Source organism: Lycium barbarum, chromosome 4, assembly GCF_019175385.1.
Source record: "Lycium barbarum isolate Lr01 chromosome 4, ASM1917538v2, whole genome shotgun sequence".
Taxonomy (NCBI): Eukaryota; Viridiplantae; Streptophyta; class Magnoliopsida; order Solanales; family Solanaceae; genus Lycium; species Lycium barbarum.
Genome location: NC_083340.1, coordinates 140,221,877 through 140,241,191, shown reverse-complemented (window position 1 = coordinate 140,241,191; position 19,315 = coordinate 140,221,877). Strand labels below are relative to the sequence as shown.

The following is a 19,315-nucleotide window of genomic DNA, read 5'->3' as shown; positions in this document are numbered from 1 at the left end:
TTTTTGAATAACATTATTATATTTTCATTTAAGGCCTTAGCAATATCTTTAAGTCTCATTTAACATTTAGAATCTTCTTTTACGCAAATTATTACATTTTCTACGAGTATTATTTTAAACAACACTATTACACTTTCGTTTTAAAACCTTGACGACATTTATAAGCCGTGTTTACAAAATAACATTACAAACACTCTTTTATACAAATCATTATTATTCTACAAATCCTATTTTAAACAACATATTTATCTATAACTTTAGTCATACTTACAAAGCTACTTTCTTTTCCTATAAAATCATATTTACACTTAGCCTAATTAATTATAAGTCCGGTCGGTTAACCATTGTTAATGAGTCTTAAAGGGTGCCTAATACCTTCCCTTTAGACTAATTGAACCCTTACCTAGAATCTTAAGTTTCGCAGACCTTAAACAGAGTTAACTTTAAACATAACTTTAATAAACTTTAGGTGTCCTAATTCATCATAAATAATTAGGTGGCGACTCCTTAACAAACCAACAAAAAAAGGAATCTCCAATATGTCTAACTCTAATTTAACTCTCCGGGTTAAAAAGGGGTATGACACTTGGTAGTAACCAAAGCGTGAGATATGAAGAATTATGTGCATTTCCGGAGGTAGAATTGCCACTAGGTTACAAGATTCCAAAATTTGAAAAGTTTGATGGGTCGGAAAACCCTTTCTTCCATTTGAAGGTCTATTGTGAAAAGTTGATTGGTGTGGGGAAGAATGATCGGATAAGAATCAAACTATTTAATCAGAGTTTGAGTGGAAAAGCTTTGGAGTGGTACTCTAAGCAAGACAACCAAATAGCGTACTTGAGATGACTTGGCAAATGCTTTTGTGGATCATTACAAGTTTCATGTTGAGATCGCTCCTGACAGAATCTCAATTACAAAATTAAAGAAGAAGTCAACCGAATCATTCTGAGAATACGCTATACGGTGGAGGGAAGAAGCATCTAGGGTACACTCGCCCATGGAGGAAACAGAAATGGTTACTTTCTTCATTCAGGCACTAGAACCGGAGTACTACGAATGTTTGGTGACAATGGGCAGAATGTTTTTTGCAGAAGTGATCAAAGCTGGAGACATGATCGAAGATGGCATCAAGACAGGGAGAATAACAAGTCTAGTGGCATTGCAATCTACTAGTAAGGCCATACAAACTGGTGCTCTCGAAAATGGAAAGAAAAAAAAAAAAAGCGGCAGCGGTAATGGCTCTAGGAAGCACCTCATACCACCATCAACAACCTCCGCGGTACCAGTCTAATGCTCTCCACTCACAATATTTCCAATATTCGTCACATCTATACAACCAAACTTTGTCATCTTATCAAACCTCAATCACCACAAATTTCATACCCCGTCTACAACACACAACCAACATACCGAGCTCCACGACCACCAACATACCAAGCTCCACCACCATAATTTCATCATCCAAACAATGCATCCGCACCTCGCCCAAATAGATCTTTTCGCAATTTTACACCGTTAGGAGAGCCATTGAGCGTTATTTTTGAAAGACTGCAAGCTTCAGGCTTATTGTATCCTGTGGAAGGTAGAATTCCAGATCTACTACCTAGAAGTTTTGATCCCACTAAAACGTGTGCATATCATTCGAGGGTAAAAATCCATTTTACTGATCATTGTTACGCATTGAAACATAAGGTTGAAGATCTTATTGAAGCAAAACAGATCATGGTCAAACAACCGGCACCAAACGTTCAGAGCAAACCACTCCCGACCCATGATGGAGCCTCGATAAATATGATTGGAGTAGATGAAAGTGATGACGATCCGACCAAATTTATAGTGCCTGTGGATAGCGTGAAAGATCATGGTCTTGTAGCCGTTGCTTCCCCGGCTATAGTGGTAAGGGGTTTTGTACCTATCGAGATATTAGGAGCTTCATCAACACCTGTGGAAGTAGTTCAAGCACCAAATCAGTTACCAGTGCTCGATACCAAAGCCGTACCATGGAATTATCAACAAGCTGTGATGGAGTGTCGAGGAAAGGAAACGGTTACTGACAAGACTAAGACGTTAGGAACGACAAGGTCCGGAAGGTGATATACTCCAGAAGAGCTAGCTAGATTGAGGCAAACTAAAGAAAGCAATGTGCCTCCCATAAGGGTTGTGACAGAAGCCGAGGCAGAAGAATTTTTTGGAAAGATTAAGGCCAGTGAATACTCCATTGTGGATCAGTTGAAAAAGACCAATGCCCAGATTCCTATCCTCTCTTTGCTTTTGAGCTCGAATGTACATAGAAATGCACTCTTGAAGATTTTGAGTGAAGCATATGTTCCAATCGAAACAACTAGTGAGACATTAGCTGGAATGGTTGGGCGCGTGCTTGACAGTCATCGAATCAGCTTCGATAATGAAGAACTGCCACCGGAGGGATGTAGTCACAACAGAGCACTCCATATAACTATCAAGTGTCGTAACATGTTTGTGTCTAAAGTGTTGATTGATGGAGGCTCTGGACTTAACATTTGTCCACTAACAAGTCTGAGGAAGATCGGATATAATATTAGCGAGCTTAAGACAAGTGATATGAATATTCGAGCATTTGATGGGGCTCAAAGGCGTCCTATTGGAGAAATAGAGTTAAACGTGCTGATTGGACCTATTGAGTTCATTATGGATTTTCAAGTACTTGGTATCTCCACGACATACAACATGTTGTTAGGAAGACCGTGGATCCATTTGGCTGGAGCTGTGCCATGTACTTTGCATCAGACTGTCAAATTTGAGTGGAATCAACAACAAATATGCATACAAGGAGAATGTGACGTGTCCATCTATCGAGAGAAATCTATCCCGTTCATTGAGGCAACAGGATGGTTTGATGGAACAACTTACCATGCTTGGGAGGTTGTGAATGTTACTAGAGTGGGTGAAGGGAGTCAAACTCAAGAATCAAAAATGTCATGCGCCGCAATCATGGTTGCAAAGGAAATGCTGAAAAATGGGTACCAACCTGGATTTGGGTTAGGGAAGACATTAAATGGGCGGGTTGAGCCTGTAGTCCTCCCTGCACAACAGTTTACATTTGGTTTGGGATATGAACCAACTGAAGAAGAAGTGAAGGAAGCACGAAAGAATAAAAGAAAGGAGATTTTCTTTCCAAAACCCATTCCTACCATTGATCAAACTTTCTGAAGACCTGCCATCTCCAAAACTTCAGATTTGACTGTTAAAGTTGCCTATGATGATATTGTGGAAGGGGTCAAGAACTTGTTCGTAAAAGATGAAGATGATCATGTTGTGGTAATTGAAGATATTGCTGAAACACCGACCTTATAGGCTGCCGAACCAGGACCTGAGTTGAAGAATTGGATTTGCATCTCAGCCCCGGTTCGTCGGGAGTTTCAGTAGTTTAAGTTTATATTCCTTTTGTAATAGGCCGGAGGCATAAGCCAGAATCTTTTGTTTTTGTCATGTCGCCTCTATGTTTTGTTATGGCCTTTCTAATTTAGTATTTTTCATTTTTTGTAATGAACTACGTTTGGCCTGAATTCCTTTTGGATACGTAGGCACCCCATATCGAGTTCGGTCACTCTTTTCAAAATATTTCGGTGTCTTTGTTTTGTAGATTTGAACTACGTGTGGCATGATTTCCTTTTGGATACGTAGGCAACCCACATCAGGTTCGGCCCTCCTTTTATTTTATTTTTTAAAAAAAACCTCGAAAGTTCTTATTTTTATTCACGAACTACGTCTGGCCTGATTCCTTTAGGATACGTAGGCAACCCAAGGCGGGTTCGGCCCTTCTATTTAAAAATTTCAATGTCTTTGGTTTGTCCAACCATTTTAGTCCCTATAAGATACATAAGGATTTTGTATAAGTTTTGGTCTTCCCATTGTTTAAATTCATGTGTCCTAGTATCTTGAAACTGGGATAAATTTTTACAATCAGTCAAATCGCTTCCAAAAACTTTCATTATAACTTCTCACTTTTCAACTGTTTAGAACCAAGCGCCTCCAGGACTGGAAACTGGGGCAAATTTTTTTTAGAAGTAGCACAAAAGTTGTCTTAAATGTTCAACGATTGTAAATAAAGTCCATCCATATCTTTCTAGAAATGTTGATAAGTTTGAATCCGAGTCTTCACAATCATTTTATCTATTAGGGCCAATAAGTATTCCCTTTCGAATTCATCCAAATCTCATTACTCTTAATTTCAAAAGACATTCTTTATTACTTATTACTGAAACTCCTTGGCAAAGCAAAATATCTGGTGGGGCCTCAAAGAGCGTGGACAGGACCAAGACAAGAATTGACTCAAGGACCAAATTCCCCGAAAAGCACAAGTCAACTAATTTTCTTTTAAACTAACCATTTTTCTTTGATGAGACAGGTTTAAATTAATAAATGTGGACGTGATCAAAGATTTAGCTTTTTTTTTTTCAAAAGACAAACATTCTTCAATGTGGATGTGAATTTAACTTGCACTAAACATTGGACGTTGTTCCACTCTTCATCGCAACAGTGGACATGAATTTATCTTCATAACCAAGGGCTGTGAGCGTAAATTCTTTCAAACCCACACTAAAGTTGTTTTTAGCTCGTCGCATTTCTCGATGGATCGAGGGCACATGATCGTGGATTTAACCTTCTTCAAAGTGGATATGAACGTGGTCACCTGTTATTAGTTTAAATTCCTTAAATTTCTCATCATTTTGAACGTATTTATTTATTTCAAGTCGCTAACAAGTTCTTTTTAGAATGTGGTATTTAATAAGATTACAGGATCGAAGTCTTGCATCAGATGTCAAATCGTGGAGACAATTGTAGATTTAACTTCCGTCACAATGGGACGTGGATTAGGATGTGGAATTATATCTCTTTACAAATGGTTTTGTGGATGTGGACATAAACATGGATATACATTTCTACATTACAAATGGTGAAAGCGGACGTGGATTTATATTTCAGCATCGGGGATTATGTGGACGTGGATTTATTTTTTGCGTTGTGGATATTGCGGATGTGGATGTGGACATAAATATATCTTTCTGCATTATGAGCATTGTGGACGTGGACATGTATTTATCTTTCTTGCATTATAAATTTTGTGAAACTGGACGTGGATTTACATTTTATATTTGTGGACGTGGATGTGGATTTATATTTCTACATTATAAAGTTCGTACATTTTACCCTCCCCAGATCCCACACTGTGGGATTTCACCGGGTATGTTGTTGTTGTTGCTGTAAAGTTCGTTGAAGTGGATGTGGATTTATGTTTTTGCATTGTAGATTTTGGGATAGACGTGGATTTAAATTTCAGCATAGTGAATTTCGTGGACATGGATTTATTTTCTACATTATAGATCTTGTGGACGCGGAAGTAGATTTATCTCTTTGCACTTAAATTTTGTGGAAGTGGATGTGGATTTATATTTTTGTACCGTGGAATGTGGACGTGGACGTGGGTTTATATTTGTGCATAGTGGATTTTTGTGGATGTGGACATGAATTCATTTTTCTACATCATGATTTTTATGACGTGGGCATTGATTTCATGGATAACGACGTGGATTAATATTTACGCAGAGTGGATTTTATACATATGGGCTCGAATATGGTCATAAATTAGCTCCCCTTAAAAATGGGCGTCATCATGCTTTTAGCTTTCCTTAAAAACAGACGTGGATGTGGATTTAGCTTTCATTAAAGTAAATGTGGAAGTCGACTTAATTCTTCTTCAAGTGGAAGCCATAAATTCAATTCATCTCCGAAGTATGATGTATATTCAACTTTCGAAACACCGGTTACAGGTGTAAACTTCCTCAACCCTGTCTTATTTACATATATTTCTTTATCACTAACAATTGTTTTAGCTTGTGGCTTTTTGAAAATGACAAGATTAAAGTTGGCATCGCACATCAACTCGTGGATCATAATCTTAAGCAGTGAACTGGGGAAATTGCTGAAAGTTGAGTTAAGCTCGTCAGCAAGAGGTCAAAGATCTACTCCCTCACTATATTTCTACAAATTCGTGGATATGTAGGTATTTCAAATTCTTTCAATTTCGGTCATGTCCTTTTCTCTGAATTCTTAATCGCCGAACCCAGTCTGTCCATAATTCGACGCTGGGACAATTTTTGAAATCGACAACACCATATCTACTTGATCCTTATAGACCCGAATCAATATAGGCGACTTGAAAATGAAGTTTGACCATTACTTTTTCCAACTTCCTCTTTACTACATAACTCTTCTAGAACCTTCTATTGCTTAACCTATGCAACATTTACATCACTCCAATCATTTCAAGGCCGTATATGTTGGTCGAGACAAAATTGGCTATTACGTCAACTTCTTTGCCTGAAAACTCTTTCATCATTTCCGGTCAAAGAGGGACAAGCTGTTGACACCCAATTTTGTCCTACTTTTCCTCTTATTAATCTTCTTTATGGTTGCTAGTCATTAAAAATATATTATTATTTTTTTTAGCTATTATTATAATAATAATTATTGTTTTCAATACTATTAGTACTGCTGCTATATTGGCAGTACAATTATTTTTGTTACTAAAATTATGTTAGTATTATTGTCGCAGTCTCATTAATTATTACTCTTATTATATTTCATTTCAAATTCAGTATTATTACTACTATTATGGTAATTACGCTAATTATTACAATTGTGGTTTACGTTACTATTATTATTACTTCAATAATATTTTGCTTTATAGTTTATAGTATTTATATAATTATTTTATTTGGCTATATAATATGAAGGAAGCCCCAAAAGAAATCAAATAGAAGAGGAAAGTCCCCAACAAATTCGTCCTAATAAAGTGGCCCAATTAAAGTCATCAGCAGCTCATTTTTTCACCCAATAGGCCCATTTTTTGCCTAATAATACATCAGCCCAAAGCCTTTCTCAATAACCTAGTGTCATATAAAGACTTGCTAGGGTTTTGACACCCCAAAAAAAACCCCAATCACCCGCCCCACTTCTTTCTCCTTCTGAACAAAATTAATCTCCTCACTCCTAAATCAGAGTTTGTAGCCCCATTTTGGTGAAAGCTTTAAAAAAATTCCTCTCTCATCTCTATCACACGATTTGGTCAAGCACAAGAAGTCAAAAAAAATTTGGATTTTGATTTTGTTTGTGGCAGAATTCCTCTTTTCAAACGGATCCTTTAGACCCAAAATCAAGCCCGTGACCCTCTTTGTTGTCTTCAAATTTCAAATCCTAAAACCCTAATGTTGGCCTATAAATACTTCTCTAATGCTCCAGCCGAAGGGAGGAATTTTTTTTTGGGAACCATAAAAATCATTTCAAGCTGTTGATATGTTTCTACTATCTCTCAAAGTAACTTTAGTATTTTCCTCTCTCGATCTCTATCCGTTTTGATTTCGTTCGAAGGCGAATAGATCTAAGATCTCAAACCCCCATTCACTGCTCCCATGGAAGGTAAAAATGCGACACCATTCTTTTACTTTTAATGTTAGAATCGCTGTGTTTGTTTAGAAAAATCATGTCATAGATCTGTCCATTTTTTTGACAGTCCGAGTACAACATATGCTACATTTGTTTGGGTATTTTCATGCGTTACGAAGCTATGTTTTACTTATGTTTTGCTTTCATCTTCCGCACTAAATCATCCCTCGAAATCTTAGGATATAATATCGTGTTCTTAATATGGTGGAGAATAATATGTTCGATTCCATTTCCTTTCACATGAAATATGGATGCATACTTTACTTTTATTTTTCTGTTTTGTTTGGAGATACCTTTTTAGCATCATCTCCACAAATACGTAGTAGTAGGATGTTTAATTTCCAAATACTGTTAGCTTGAATATGTACGTGGGAGTTATGTCCTGAATTGTTGTTTCTCTCAACTTTTAGATGTCATGGTATTAGGAATTTATTTTAATGTATTTATCTAAATGAGGTCATGGTTTGTTATTTTTTTTTTATTTTTTTTTTAACTTAAGGCATCATTGTTGGGAAGTATATATGGCTTTAGTAGTTTAATTAATTAATTAGTAAACATATGAACAGCCATCCAAATATGTCATACACTAGTAATCAACTTGAGATTTTAGATACGGATATAGAATAGTTTCATTTTTTTAGAGTAATTTGCTGAGCCTAGAAGTCTTGATTTCCAACCATTCGTTTTTTTCTTGTTGTCCTTGTTGAGATTTAGTCTAGTTTTGCTTTCATTGAGTTGGATATATGAATTCTCCATATTAATCTTTATTGTCTTGTTTTATTTGCATGAACACTTTGGAGCAAACATGGAGTCTTAATGCAGGACTCTTCCCGAGCATGGACACGGAGTCACTCTTCCCGAACTATTATTTTCTCTTGTCTTAGCTATGTAAAAGCCAAAAATAGTGGAAATAGTTCCCCACCCCCTATTATTTCGTGATGCTTGGGAAGAATTAGTATGGGTTTTATGCTTTAATATTATGTCACTCTTTACTCCTCAACGCCTAGGATTCACGTCGAATTAATAGAGTAGTTTAAATCAGTAATGGAATCCTATAAACATGCTTAACCAAGCTTTAGTCCACCAAAAATTACTTATTTCATAAGTCAAAATTTAAGTTTAAATCAAACCACATTTTTACAAGTTTGACCAGAAATCATTTTATTGCTTTATCTCAATTTTCTTAAGTCAAGTCACCATATTTTTTTCCATACGTGGCTAAATATTTTTAACAGTTCGAACCTTCTATAAATTTGCTACATTTTATTTTCTTTGGATGGCACAATTTGTATTCTTATGCTTATATAATTTAAACTAATGGATGTCCTACTTTCCACTTTAATGTTTTACTCATGCATTCATATTTTGTAAGGTTTCAATAAATATACATTAGTATAATATTTTCAAAATATTCATTCTTAGTCATATTTTTAATTAATCTTAAGTCCGGTCGGTTAACCGTTTTAATACGGATCTTAAAGGCTACTTTACACCTTCCCTTTAGATTAATTGAACCCTTATCTAAAATCTTAGGTTTAATAGACTTTAAACGGAGTTAATATTAAGTAATTGATAGGTGCCCTAATTCACCTCTAAATTAATTAGGTGGCGACTCCTTGAATTAGTTAATTAATTTAAGAATCACCAATATGTTGTACTCTAATTTAACCCGGCTAAGATGGGGTATAACACGGAGAAATAGAGGACCAAAAGAGAAATGGAGATTCAAGGTGCAAATGCTGCTCTTCATATTGTGGATCACGTGTTCGACAAAATTCATGAGAAGGATAATGCTGAATTGCCAAATGAAAAGCAGTCACTGTTCAATAGAGAAGTACCAATTGAAATCGAAGTTGAAGATGCTAAAGCTTCCGAAAACTATGGAGTCCAGCTAGTCCATAAGAACAATTTGCTCAACTTTAGTGAACAATTAGAGAACACGGTAATTTCTGCTAACATTGTTAATTACACTAGCAAACCTGATGTTCCCTTCTTGATAGGTTCACTAGGACCTATCTGCCCTATTTTTTTTTATGATGGAACACCATTAGAAAGCGATGTGTAGAAACTAACGAAAAGTCCGCTAACGAATATGAAATGCTCCACCAAACTCTTCTAATGTATGGAATCGATGTGACTAATTTGCAATGGGATGATAGTGAAGAAGATGAGCCTCTGGAACTTGAAGATGATGAACTTTCAGAAAACACTATAGGCCATATGTTCGATAAATGTCCTCATAAGGTTGAAACAGATTTGCCAGTTTCCATGCCAATAATGGATGATGAAATTCCGAATTTACAAAATACATCCCTTGTATTTTCTAATTGCAATAATAACCAGGTGGTTTATAAATGTTATCGAGATAAAATTGGATTTGCTGCTACTATAATGACAGTGATTGATGGTGTTTTTACGGAACCTCAAAGTGAACTCAATTGTGAGAATTTTGTGTTAGATGAACCAAAGTTATCTGAGCAACAAGGTAAATTCCATAGTGCGATTGAGCAAGCCTTGCGAGAGGGATTGAACGAAACTGAACAACTTTTGGTAATTGCCGACAAGAGCTTCAACGATAGTGTGTTGAGTCTAAAAGAAGTTGTAGCTAGGGTCAAGATCAAGAAGAAGGAGACACAGGAGAGAATGTCCTTTCTCCTATATCTACACGACATTTATGTTGTCATTGAACCATTTCTGATTGATGAAATTTTTTGTGCTCGTTTCATAGACAACATTCGAATTCTTATCCATTCTTACTTCCATTGTAATCACATTGACACCTACCTGGGATATACAAGTGGAAGCTTGATGAAGATGTTTCATTTGTGAGATTGTTTGCTAGGTGGGATGCAACGACAAGGGTGAAAAGCTAGCTAAGAGCCCGTTTGGATTGGCTTATAAGTTGCTTATAAGTTGTTTTCAGCTTTTTTGAGTGTTTGGCTGACCCGCTTAAAGTCATTTTGTGCTTAAAATAAGCCCAAAAAAATAATTGGGCCCGTTTGGCTTAGCTTATCTAAAGCGGCTTATAAGCTAAAAACAGCTTATAAGCCAAAAGAAATTAATTGGCCTACCCCATTTTTTTTTTTTTTTTGGGCTTATAAGCCGTTTCCAGCTTATGAGATGTTTTTTTTTAAGCCCATCCAAACAGGCTCTAAAAAGGGATGAGGATGAAGATACCTCTGTGAATGGAGAATTCTCTGATTCTCCTTCAAAATATCAATGTACTGTCACTATTGAAGTTGATAAGCAAATAATGATCTATATTCAAAGAAACTTGGTTGTTGGGGTAGATGATGAGGGTTGGTTTTGAAGGAGAATTGTTATCTTCAGTAAGAATTATGAAAAGACTACTGATAATGATATCACTCGAGCAATGAAGAAGAAAGGAGTTCATGTCCATTGTAAAAAAATTACGCATTTTAACCCTTAATGCTTTGGATTTGATACATCTTGGAATTACAGATCAGATCCTAACTGGTTTGCAAGGGTGCAAAAGATAGATTAGTTACTATGGGATAATGAACAATCATATTGGTATACATTTTTTGACATGTTGAGTAGTGGGGATCACCATAAGATATTAGCTATTGATTTCATGGACCAAATGGATAGTCTCTTTGGTGTTAAGATGATGAACTTGACTTATCACATAGTTGAGAAGAAGATCACACCTGGAAAACCTCCCGTTGCTTATCAAAGGGAACGTGATGCAAAACCAATTATCGAATTCATCTAGCAACTGACCATGGCGCTGTTGAAGGAGCGAGTACATGGAAAAGTAGCAGACGGATCTTTTGAGAGTCCTGAGCCTAATGTATTAATAAAGTTGAACTTACGAAATTTTGTTGGGAAGGTGCTTAAGAGCAAAAATATGTGGATAGTGGAGCTTGCTCCTGAGTGGAGGAAAACTACTAAAGACCTTCGGGGTAAGGTGAACCAAGGCCATGTAGATTGGGATGCAGAAAAGTCTTTGATGAGCAGGTACAATGTTCAACGTTTCTCCACGATGTTGGTATTTAGCCCTGTCCCACACGAAGGTGCAAGTACAGCTTCACCCATTGAATCCTTTGCATTAGAGAAGCTGGAAACAAATGTTATACCTCCTAAGCTCATTGAGTCGACTAACCCAGTTGTCATAGAAGGGAAGTGTAATTCTGCTACTATTTGTTTTGTTTCCTTCCTACTGGATATGTTAGATTCCAAGGCAGAAGTAAGAAAAATATTCATAGAGATGTTGTCTGTGTTGACACCTAAGTTTTGACCTCTCATAATTTATTTTAATTACCCAAAGTCCTTGGATATTAAACAGAGTGAAATATGTATTTTCTACAAATCAAAATGATTTTATAAAATTATTTAGATAATATTTTGCCATTTCATTTGGCAAAATAATTTCTATAATACTATAAATCATTTGGAAGTTAACTAACATAATTTGCAATAATTATGAGACATTTGCTAAAGTCAATCAAGAAGATCATTTGAAAACAATTATTCATTTAATTGTTAAAATTACCAGAAAAATCAATTAGCAAGCATTTCACCCGGTCTAATTCAAGGAATCTGATTACTTAATAAATTAATCATTTGACCCCTCAATTCTTAATTTGGCATATTCAATGTGCATTTGTGCAGTTTATTAGAATTAATCATAATTAATCAAGTGTTTAATTGCGGTTAAATTCTATAAATTGTTTGCTACATGGCTAATAGTGGCTACAATTAAAATAATCAATTGTTAGTTAATTCTGACCTTAATTGAAATAGCCAAATTCGTTGGTTTAAATCAATTGAGGTCATTATGCAAATCTGACCTTAAACCAAATTCTGTGGTTTAACTTAATTGAAATAGCCAAACTCCGTGGTCAATTGAGGTTATTATTGCAAAATTAGCTTTTAATTGGTTAATTGGGATAAATGTGGCCATAATTGAAATAACTGATTCATGTTTAACAATCAAGGTCATTTTTTACAAAATTAGCTTTTAATTAGTCAATTGGTTATAATCTGGTCATAATTGAAATGTTCATTAATGAATATTGTTTCAGATTTAGCTATTTGTTAAATATTGCATATTTACACCCCCATATACATATATACATGGATGACAGACAGATGATGTGACAATTTTAAATCATGTTTGCTTTCCGGGGATAAATAATTTGCATGAAGGGATTAAACCAAGTGAGATACAACATGACATAAACGAAGAAACATATTGGTAGAATTGCCGATGTCTAAGTCTTAGAAGGCTTGTAAAATCAAGATGTCCTAGAAATAATCATACATTATAAGTTAAATAAAAGACAATTTGGATATTTCTACAGATGTGTTGATGTTTGCAATTGTGTTGTATTAAAAAAGCATCCAGCAATTAGCATGCTATGTTATCTTTAGCTTATTTGATAATAACTTAAATGCACCAATTTTTAGCATCTGCAATTTCATATTAAAAGAAGGTAGATTGAAAACAAAAATTTCATACTTCAATAATGTTGGGCTCGTGCTGGCATGAGCCATAACTGCCTAGGATGATTAGAAGTCATTTTTTTTTTGTGTGGATTGCCCTTTTTTTTTGGGGTGGTCTTTAATTTTGCCCCTCAAATTGTTGGTTTTTAATTTTTATCCTTCGCTTCAAGAGGTGGCCGAAAATACCCCGAGGTTCTGGGTTCGAACCCCCGCTCAGTTAAAAAAAATAAAAATCGCAAAGCAAGACTTTTGCCAAAAGTCTGCCTTATATAGCAGACTTTGCCTTAAGGCATAACTAAAAACCTGCCTTATAAGGAAAATTTTCGTCGTCTCTGATATAGGTTCTATATAACTTCGCCCAAATAGGCATAGATTTATAGAAACCTATGCCTTGCGAAATTATTATTATTTTTGACTTTGTTAGGTTTCTAACCCAGAACTTCGGAGTATTTTCGGTCACCTTTATAAGCGAAGGGCAAAAATTAAAGACCAGCGAATTTAGGGACAAAAATTAAAGACCAGTCCGTGGACAATCGTGCAAATTTCCCATTAGAAGTGATACAAATAGCATGCCAATTTTTTTAGAATTTGCAACAAAACCAAATCCTTTACATTTATCACCATCAGATAAACATTAATTTGATAGGATCTGAATTATTAACTTGAAAAAGTAAATATTTTAGTGAAATGCAATAATAAAAACCCACCTTACTGTGTGGATTGACATTAAACAAATGAGAAATTTACTTTAATAGAAATATATTTTAATCGGCTAGTTGAAGTGTGAATATAATTCAAGAAAACCATGTTTTTTCGAGAAAATTTTAGAAATGCATTAAGGAAAAAGAAGCTGAAAATATAACTTAGCACTCATTTTTACCATGCACTATTTATTAATGTCATTATATTGACCGTAAGGTTTCCCAGTTTAATAAATTATTTAGGTTAATGCTTGAATAATGTAAAATTTTATGTAACATCCAGACAAATTTAGTAACCATCTAAAAGCAGTTTTAATAAGAATATCAATAGTTTTTTGTGCAAGTCCTGCACATTACTTGAAGAAGACATAAATAAATTGTTTTGAAGTTTGGAATAGTAAACCTCAGTCACAGTAATGGTGTTTGTACTAGAAAAAAGAACTCGGAAGAAAACAAATGCCACAGTATAGTGTGATTCATGAAAGTGCGAGTTTGACGTAAGGGGTATCAAATGAACGGATTAAGTAATTTAAATGAAGGATTAAGTAATTTAAATGGAACAAAATGGATTGGGTTAATAAAAGAACACGTCAAATTAATTGCCCAAAAATTCTAGCACTCTAGTTCTTGCATTCAAGTTGCACTAAGCTTCTTGTGGATTCGTTATAAGGTTGAAGCTTTGTTATGCTTAATTAAACAAGTCTCAGGTTGTTATTATAACAATTTTATGGATTAATGTCTAATTGTCATTGATAATTGTACTCTCCATCCCAAATTAATAGTCATTTTAGCTCAAAATGTTGTCCCGAAATAATTGTCACTTTAGGAATTCAGCACTAATAATTACAGTTGTTTGCAACTATAACCCTAATATTAAAGGGTATGCACAATATTTAAGTGGAAACAATCAATCTACTTGTAATTTTTGTTTATTAATGAGCGTGAAAAGAGCTAAAGCGGAAGTTAAAATGAGATGGAGGGAGTAGTATTCTGTTTTCCTTCTTCCACCTCAAATTTCTGTTCAGAATGTCTAAAATATTTTTTTATGCTCTCCTGTGATTCATATCTGCTTGTGAAGTCCAAAGACAGGAATTCTTGTTTCTCACTCCATATTACAAGATTTTAGTATGTTACCTTAGTTTTCCTTGATTATAGTTATCAGAAAAGGTCATGGGCTGTTATCAGAGGCGGACTTTCAGTTCAATATTTAAGGTTCTTAGCATTGAACCTATTGTGTATTTTAACATGTGGATTCAAGTTCAGATGAACTAGGTGTTGTAACGTTGCATCCGCCTCTGATGGTTATATTCCTAGATAAGTCTACTAAGTGAGTTGAAAGATACCCCTTTTCATTTTCTTAGTCACTTTAAGGGGGTCTTTTAGAATTCAGTAGGGCCCCTAGCTGAGCTTCTGGTTATGCATAGTTTATGCTTATAATCAAAGAAAGGAAAGGTAATCAAGTTCACATGTTCTTCAAACCACAATTGTTTTCTTGTGTTGTGTCAAGATTACATTTGTGCTTACGCAAATGACCACATATTTGCTCTACTATGTCCTTACAGCTCCCATTCTTTACCTCAAATGCAAACCTTATATCTAAAGAGAAATACTACACATTCCATTGTGAAATGAATACAAGATTATGATACAAACTCTGGAAAAAGATTGAGGCATCGAAATCCTATCTAATGCTGGGACATGAGAGAATTTTGGCATAGCGATATGCAGCTGTTTAAGCATCTAGGAAAAAAAGATCATGGCAGAGCATTTAGACTTCCTCCTCTGCAGAACCAGGATTCTTTTTTGTGTTGTCAATGCTCGTATGGTTCCAATTTTTGAGCTCTTCTTCCGAGTCTTCAAGAGTACCACTAAGGTTTTGCACCTTGTATTGGTGTTTCATTGAAAAAACTAGAAAAACCAAGTAATTGAGTACTCCGAGCACTGCTAGCACCCAGTAGAAATAGTCCAGCCTACCGTTGTTTAAATTGCTTTTAAGCCAGCTTCCGTTTGTTACCTTATGTGCAAGTGACACTAGCAAACTACTCATAAAAAATCCCATCGACAGTGTGGTAAGAAATAAGCCCGTGCTCATAGATTTCATCCCTTCTGGTGCTTCCCTGATGAAAAACTCGAGTTGTCCAACGTAGGCAAAAGCTTCACCAGCACCCACAATGAAGAACTGAGGGACTAACCAAAAAGCACTTATGCTATAATTGTGTTTTACGGCATTTTCCCTTCGTTGCTTTTCTACAAGAGCTGCAGCTGCCATACCAACAACAGATAGGGTTAGTCCTATTCCAACCCTTTGAAGGCTTGTGAGTCCTTGTCTATTGCCCGTGATTTTTCTAGCGATTGGTACGGTGACCCTTTCGTTTATGGAAGTAAACAAGAGTATCGAAATAAAGAGAAAGAAGGAAAAGGACCCTGCTGGGATGCCAAATTTGCCAACGTTTCGGTTCATGAAGGTAGCTTGCTCGATGCTGAAGGTATTCATCTGAGAATAAACTGTCCAAAATAGTATGCCCGTGGACCATATCGGAATCAATTTAAGTACCATTTTCACTTCTTCGACTTGAGTAACTGTCGAAACTATCCATGGATTGTTCCTATTTTCATTTGCAACTGCGTAATCATCAAGAATCGCTGCCTTGTCAAAGCACCTGTTGATAACAAGAACATACTAATTAGCTTCTATATGAAAATCAAGAATACATGCTTCTAATTTGCTGTTGTGTTTCATTTAGTTCTTGCTTTCATCCTAAAAAGTTCATTCAGTTAATAAATCTAGTTAAAAGTGTCAAATTTTGCAGAACAAATTTTGATTCAAGTGCCTGTCAAAATAATTTAGTTTGTAAACGAAGTCCCACGTGGAAAGTGGAACAGAAGAAGCACCTTCTTATATACTCGTATGATGCCTTTTGGGAAATCCATGTCTGCTTGTCACAAAGTGGACAATATCACATCATGTTAAGAGTATCTTTAGGCCAGTTTAACCCAATAGAATATGCCTATTACCCATTTTGTGTCTTTCCCTTTCCCTATTCACTGGCCCAACATAGTCCACATGGAAAGTAGAAAAGAAAAAGAAGCTATTTATAATGTATCGGATAGTCTTAATGATGTGAGGCCTTTTGGAAAAAACCGTGTGTGCTTGATCCAAAGTGGACAATATCACGCCATATTAAAAGTATCTCTGAGCCAGTTTAGCCCAGCGGAATATGCCTATTACCCATTTTGTGTCTTTCCCTTTCCATATTCACTAGCCCATCCTTCTCAAAATGTTTAAAAGTAGGTGAGAGAACTAGAGTTAAATATAAATCTCACCTCAAAATTTCTGTATGTGGTACTTTTGCATTGTGATATTCATTCAAGAATCCAGGATCTGAAGGGTGAGAAAGCTTTCTCTTTCTCCAAGCCAAGAACAAAACTCTCCATATTATAGTCAAAGGACTTCCCTCTGCCTTCTTGAATCTGTAAAATTTTGTTCCACCAAGCAATACAGCCACTGCTAGTACCATTGTGCCAGCTGATATTCCATAACCCCACCCCCTTCCAACATTGTCTTGTATGTACACTAACACAGTCACAGCAAACAAAGATCCAAGGCTTATGCAAAAGTAGAACCTGTTGAAGAAGTATGTCATGGCCTTGTTCTCTTTAGGATTCGACGAATCAAATTGGTCCGATCCGAAACCGGACACGCTTGACTTTATCCCGCCACAACCGACAGATATGGTGTATAATGCTGCGAAGAGGAGAGCGAGCTGCTGCCCGCTGGCTTCAATGCAGTGACCTTTCGACCTTGAGTCGCACACAGGAGGCTTCATACTTGGGATGGATGTTGCAAGTGTCAACAGTGTTACTCCCTGGTTATAGACACATATTATGCTAGTTGTATGTTTGACAATTTCTTGTTTTGTTACTTACTTCACACTTTCAGAAGTGTTAGAAGACATAATCAAAGAAATCAGAAGTTTGCCCTCTCTAATAGCTATAGCATCTAGTTACTGCATAAGGTAGCTTCGCGATTTTAAAAGTGTTGAAGGCATAACCAAATAAACCTGAAGTACGCTCTCTTTAACAACTAAAGCATTTAGTTACTTCATAGGAAACTTCGCTCTTTCTGATTGAACACATAATCAAATAAATAGGAAGTGTGCTCTCTCTGACAGCTAAAACCTCTAATTACTTCATAAGGGAAGCTTCACACTTTCAGAAGTTTTGAAGATATAATAACATAAATTAGAAATGTGTTCTCGGCTTAAGCATCTAGATGAGATGGTCACACAATTTAACATGATATTAAAGCAGGCAGAAGTCCTGTGTTCTAGTATTACTGCCGCTCATTACTAAAAAGAACTTCCACGTGTTTGTTTCAATGTAATAGAATCAGAACCACAAATGAGGAGGTGCATTGAAAACATCGTTAAACAAGCTAAAAGTATGCTCCCTCTAATAGTTTAAGCTTACTACCACAGCAGAGATGCAACCAAAGATTGCAATAGTTGCATAACGACCGAGTTTGGCGTCCGCCAAGAAGCCACCAAGGAGGGCAAGAAGATTGAGCGTGCCCATGAAATTGGTGACAATGTTGGCAGAATCAGAGGATGGAAGATGTAAATCTCCAACCAAGTAAGTCACCAAATTCATAGATATTCCCATGACACATAGTCTTTCCGATAACTCTGTTCCTGAAACAGAGGAACCAAAAAATATTAACATTTTTAGACTATGAAAAACATTTTTGTTGTGTCCAAGAATAACAAAGTTAGTTTCATGGTGCTGGAGAGCATACCTAGGATGAGCCCTGCACCAAGCCATCCTCCAGTACGCGATTTATCGACTGGATTTCCACGATAATCGACTAGAGCTCCATCAGCTGAACCATCTTTTTCAGCATGGTTATGAACAAAACCCTGTAAACGAATGATTGAAAGAAAGAACACATAAGATACCTAAGCATGAAATCATTTCAATTCTTGAAATGAAGAGAGGACAGTTGAGTTTAGCATAGTACCATTGTAGTGAAATATTTGTCTTCACAAGAGAGAAAGGAGATAGAAGAGGATGGTTAGTTTGAGGAATTAGGAGGGAGGGAAGATATATTTATAAAGCAAAAAAAAGAGAGAAAATGAATGATTAGACAAAAAGTTGGAAAAAATAGGCATTAACTACAACAGAATTTTCATGTTAAATATCTTCTACTGATTGAATCATTGAAGGATAGTTTTTATGCGGAAGGATCATTATGTGGTCAAAAATTTAACAAACCCCACTGAGGAATCAGATTGAAAAATGTCATTTCTTTGATCCGAAAGTGCTTCTTATCTCCACAGAACAGCACAATGGGACCAGTCTCTTGGTTATCCCTACTTATTCGTTTTACAAAACACACATGGTTTAATTTGAGGCTTTGATGTTATCTCGAATTGGTAATAACATGTGGAAAGTAATTAGGAAACTAACTTTATTTTATGTTGATCAGACTCTTTAAAAATGACAATTTATGTGTGTATTTTTGAAGAATCTGACACGGTTGCTGGAGCACTTTTGGAGAGTCTGCACCACATAGGTACTCGGTGTAATGTTAACGTGGGAAATTATGGGATCCCAATAAGAAATTACTAAATATCTAAAAATATTTTATTGTAAATTTAGTT

General features: G+C 35.7%; 1 protein-coding gene and 1 pseudogene across 1 annotated transcript; one reads left to right on the top strand and one right to left on the bottom strand.

Annotated features, from left to right (window-relative positions):
* The first annotated feature begins 10,865 nt into the window (after window positions 1-10,865).
* LOC132637915 (protein disulfide isomerase-like 2-3) lies at window positions 10,866-11,746 on the top strand (annotated as a pseudogene).
* A 3,378-nt stretch (window positions 11,747-15,124) lies between these two features.
* On the bottom strand, window positions 15,125-18,830 carry LOC132636673 (protein NRT1/ PTR FAMILY 6.4-like). Its single transcript, XM_060353641.1, has 5 exons — window positions 18,673-18,830; window positions 18,451-18,571; window positions 18,129-18,346; window positions 16,980-17,521; window positions 15,125-16,315 (listed from the first exon to the last, which is right to left on the bottom strand). Exons 1-5 carry the CDS (start codon window positions 18,673-18,675, stop codon window positions 15,424-15,426), a joined length of 1,776 nt encoding a protein of 591 aa, XP_060209624.1. The 5' UTR covers window positions 18,676-18,830; the 3' UTR covers window positions 15,125-15,423.
* Between the last annotated feature and the right edge of the window lie 485 nt (window positions 18,831-19,315).

What these genes read in the sequence shown, in the direction of transcription:
- LOC132636673 (XM_060353641.1), bottom strand. An exon ending in TTGGTTGCATCTCTGCTGTG is followed by an intron (nt 17,522 to 18,128) that starts GTAGTAAGCTTA and finishes GTCTATAACCAG; the next exon opens with GGAGTAACACTGTTGACACT. An exon ending in CCACATACAGAAATTTTGAG is followed by an intron (nt 16,316 to 16,979) that starts GTGAGATTTATA and finishes TGTTATCAACAG; the next exon opens with GTGCTTTGACAAGGCAGCGA.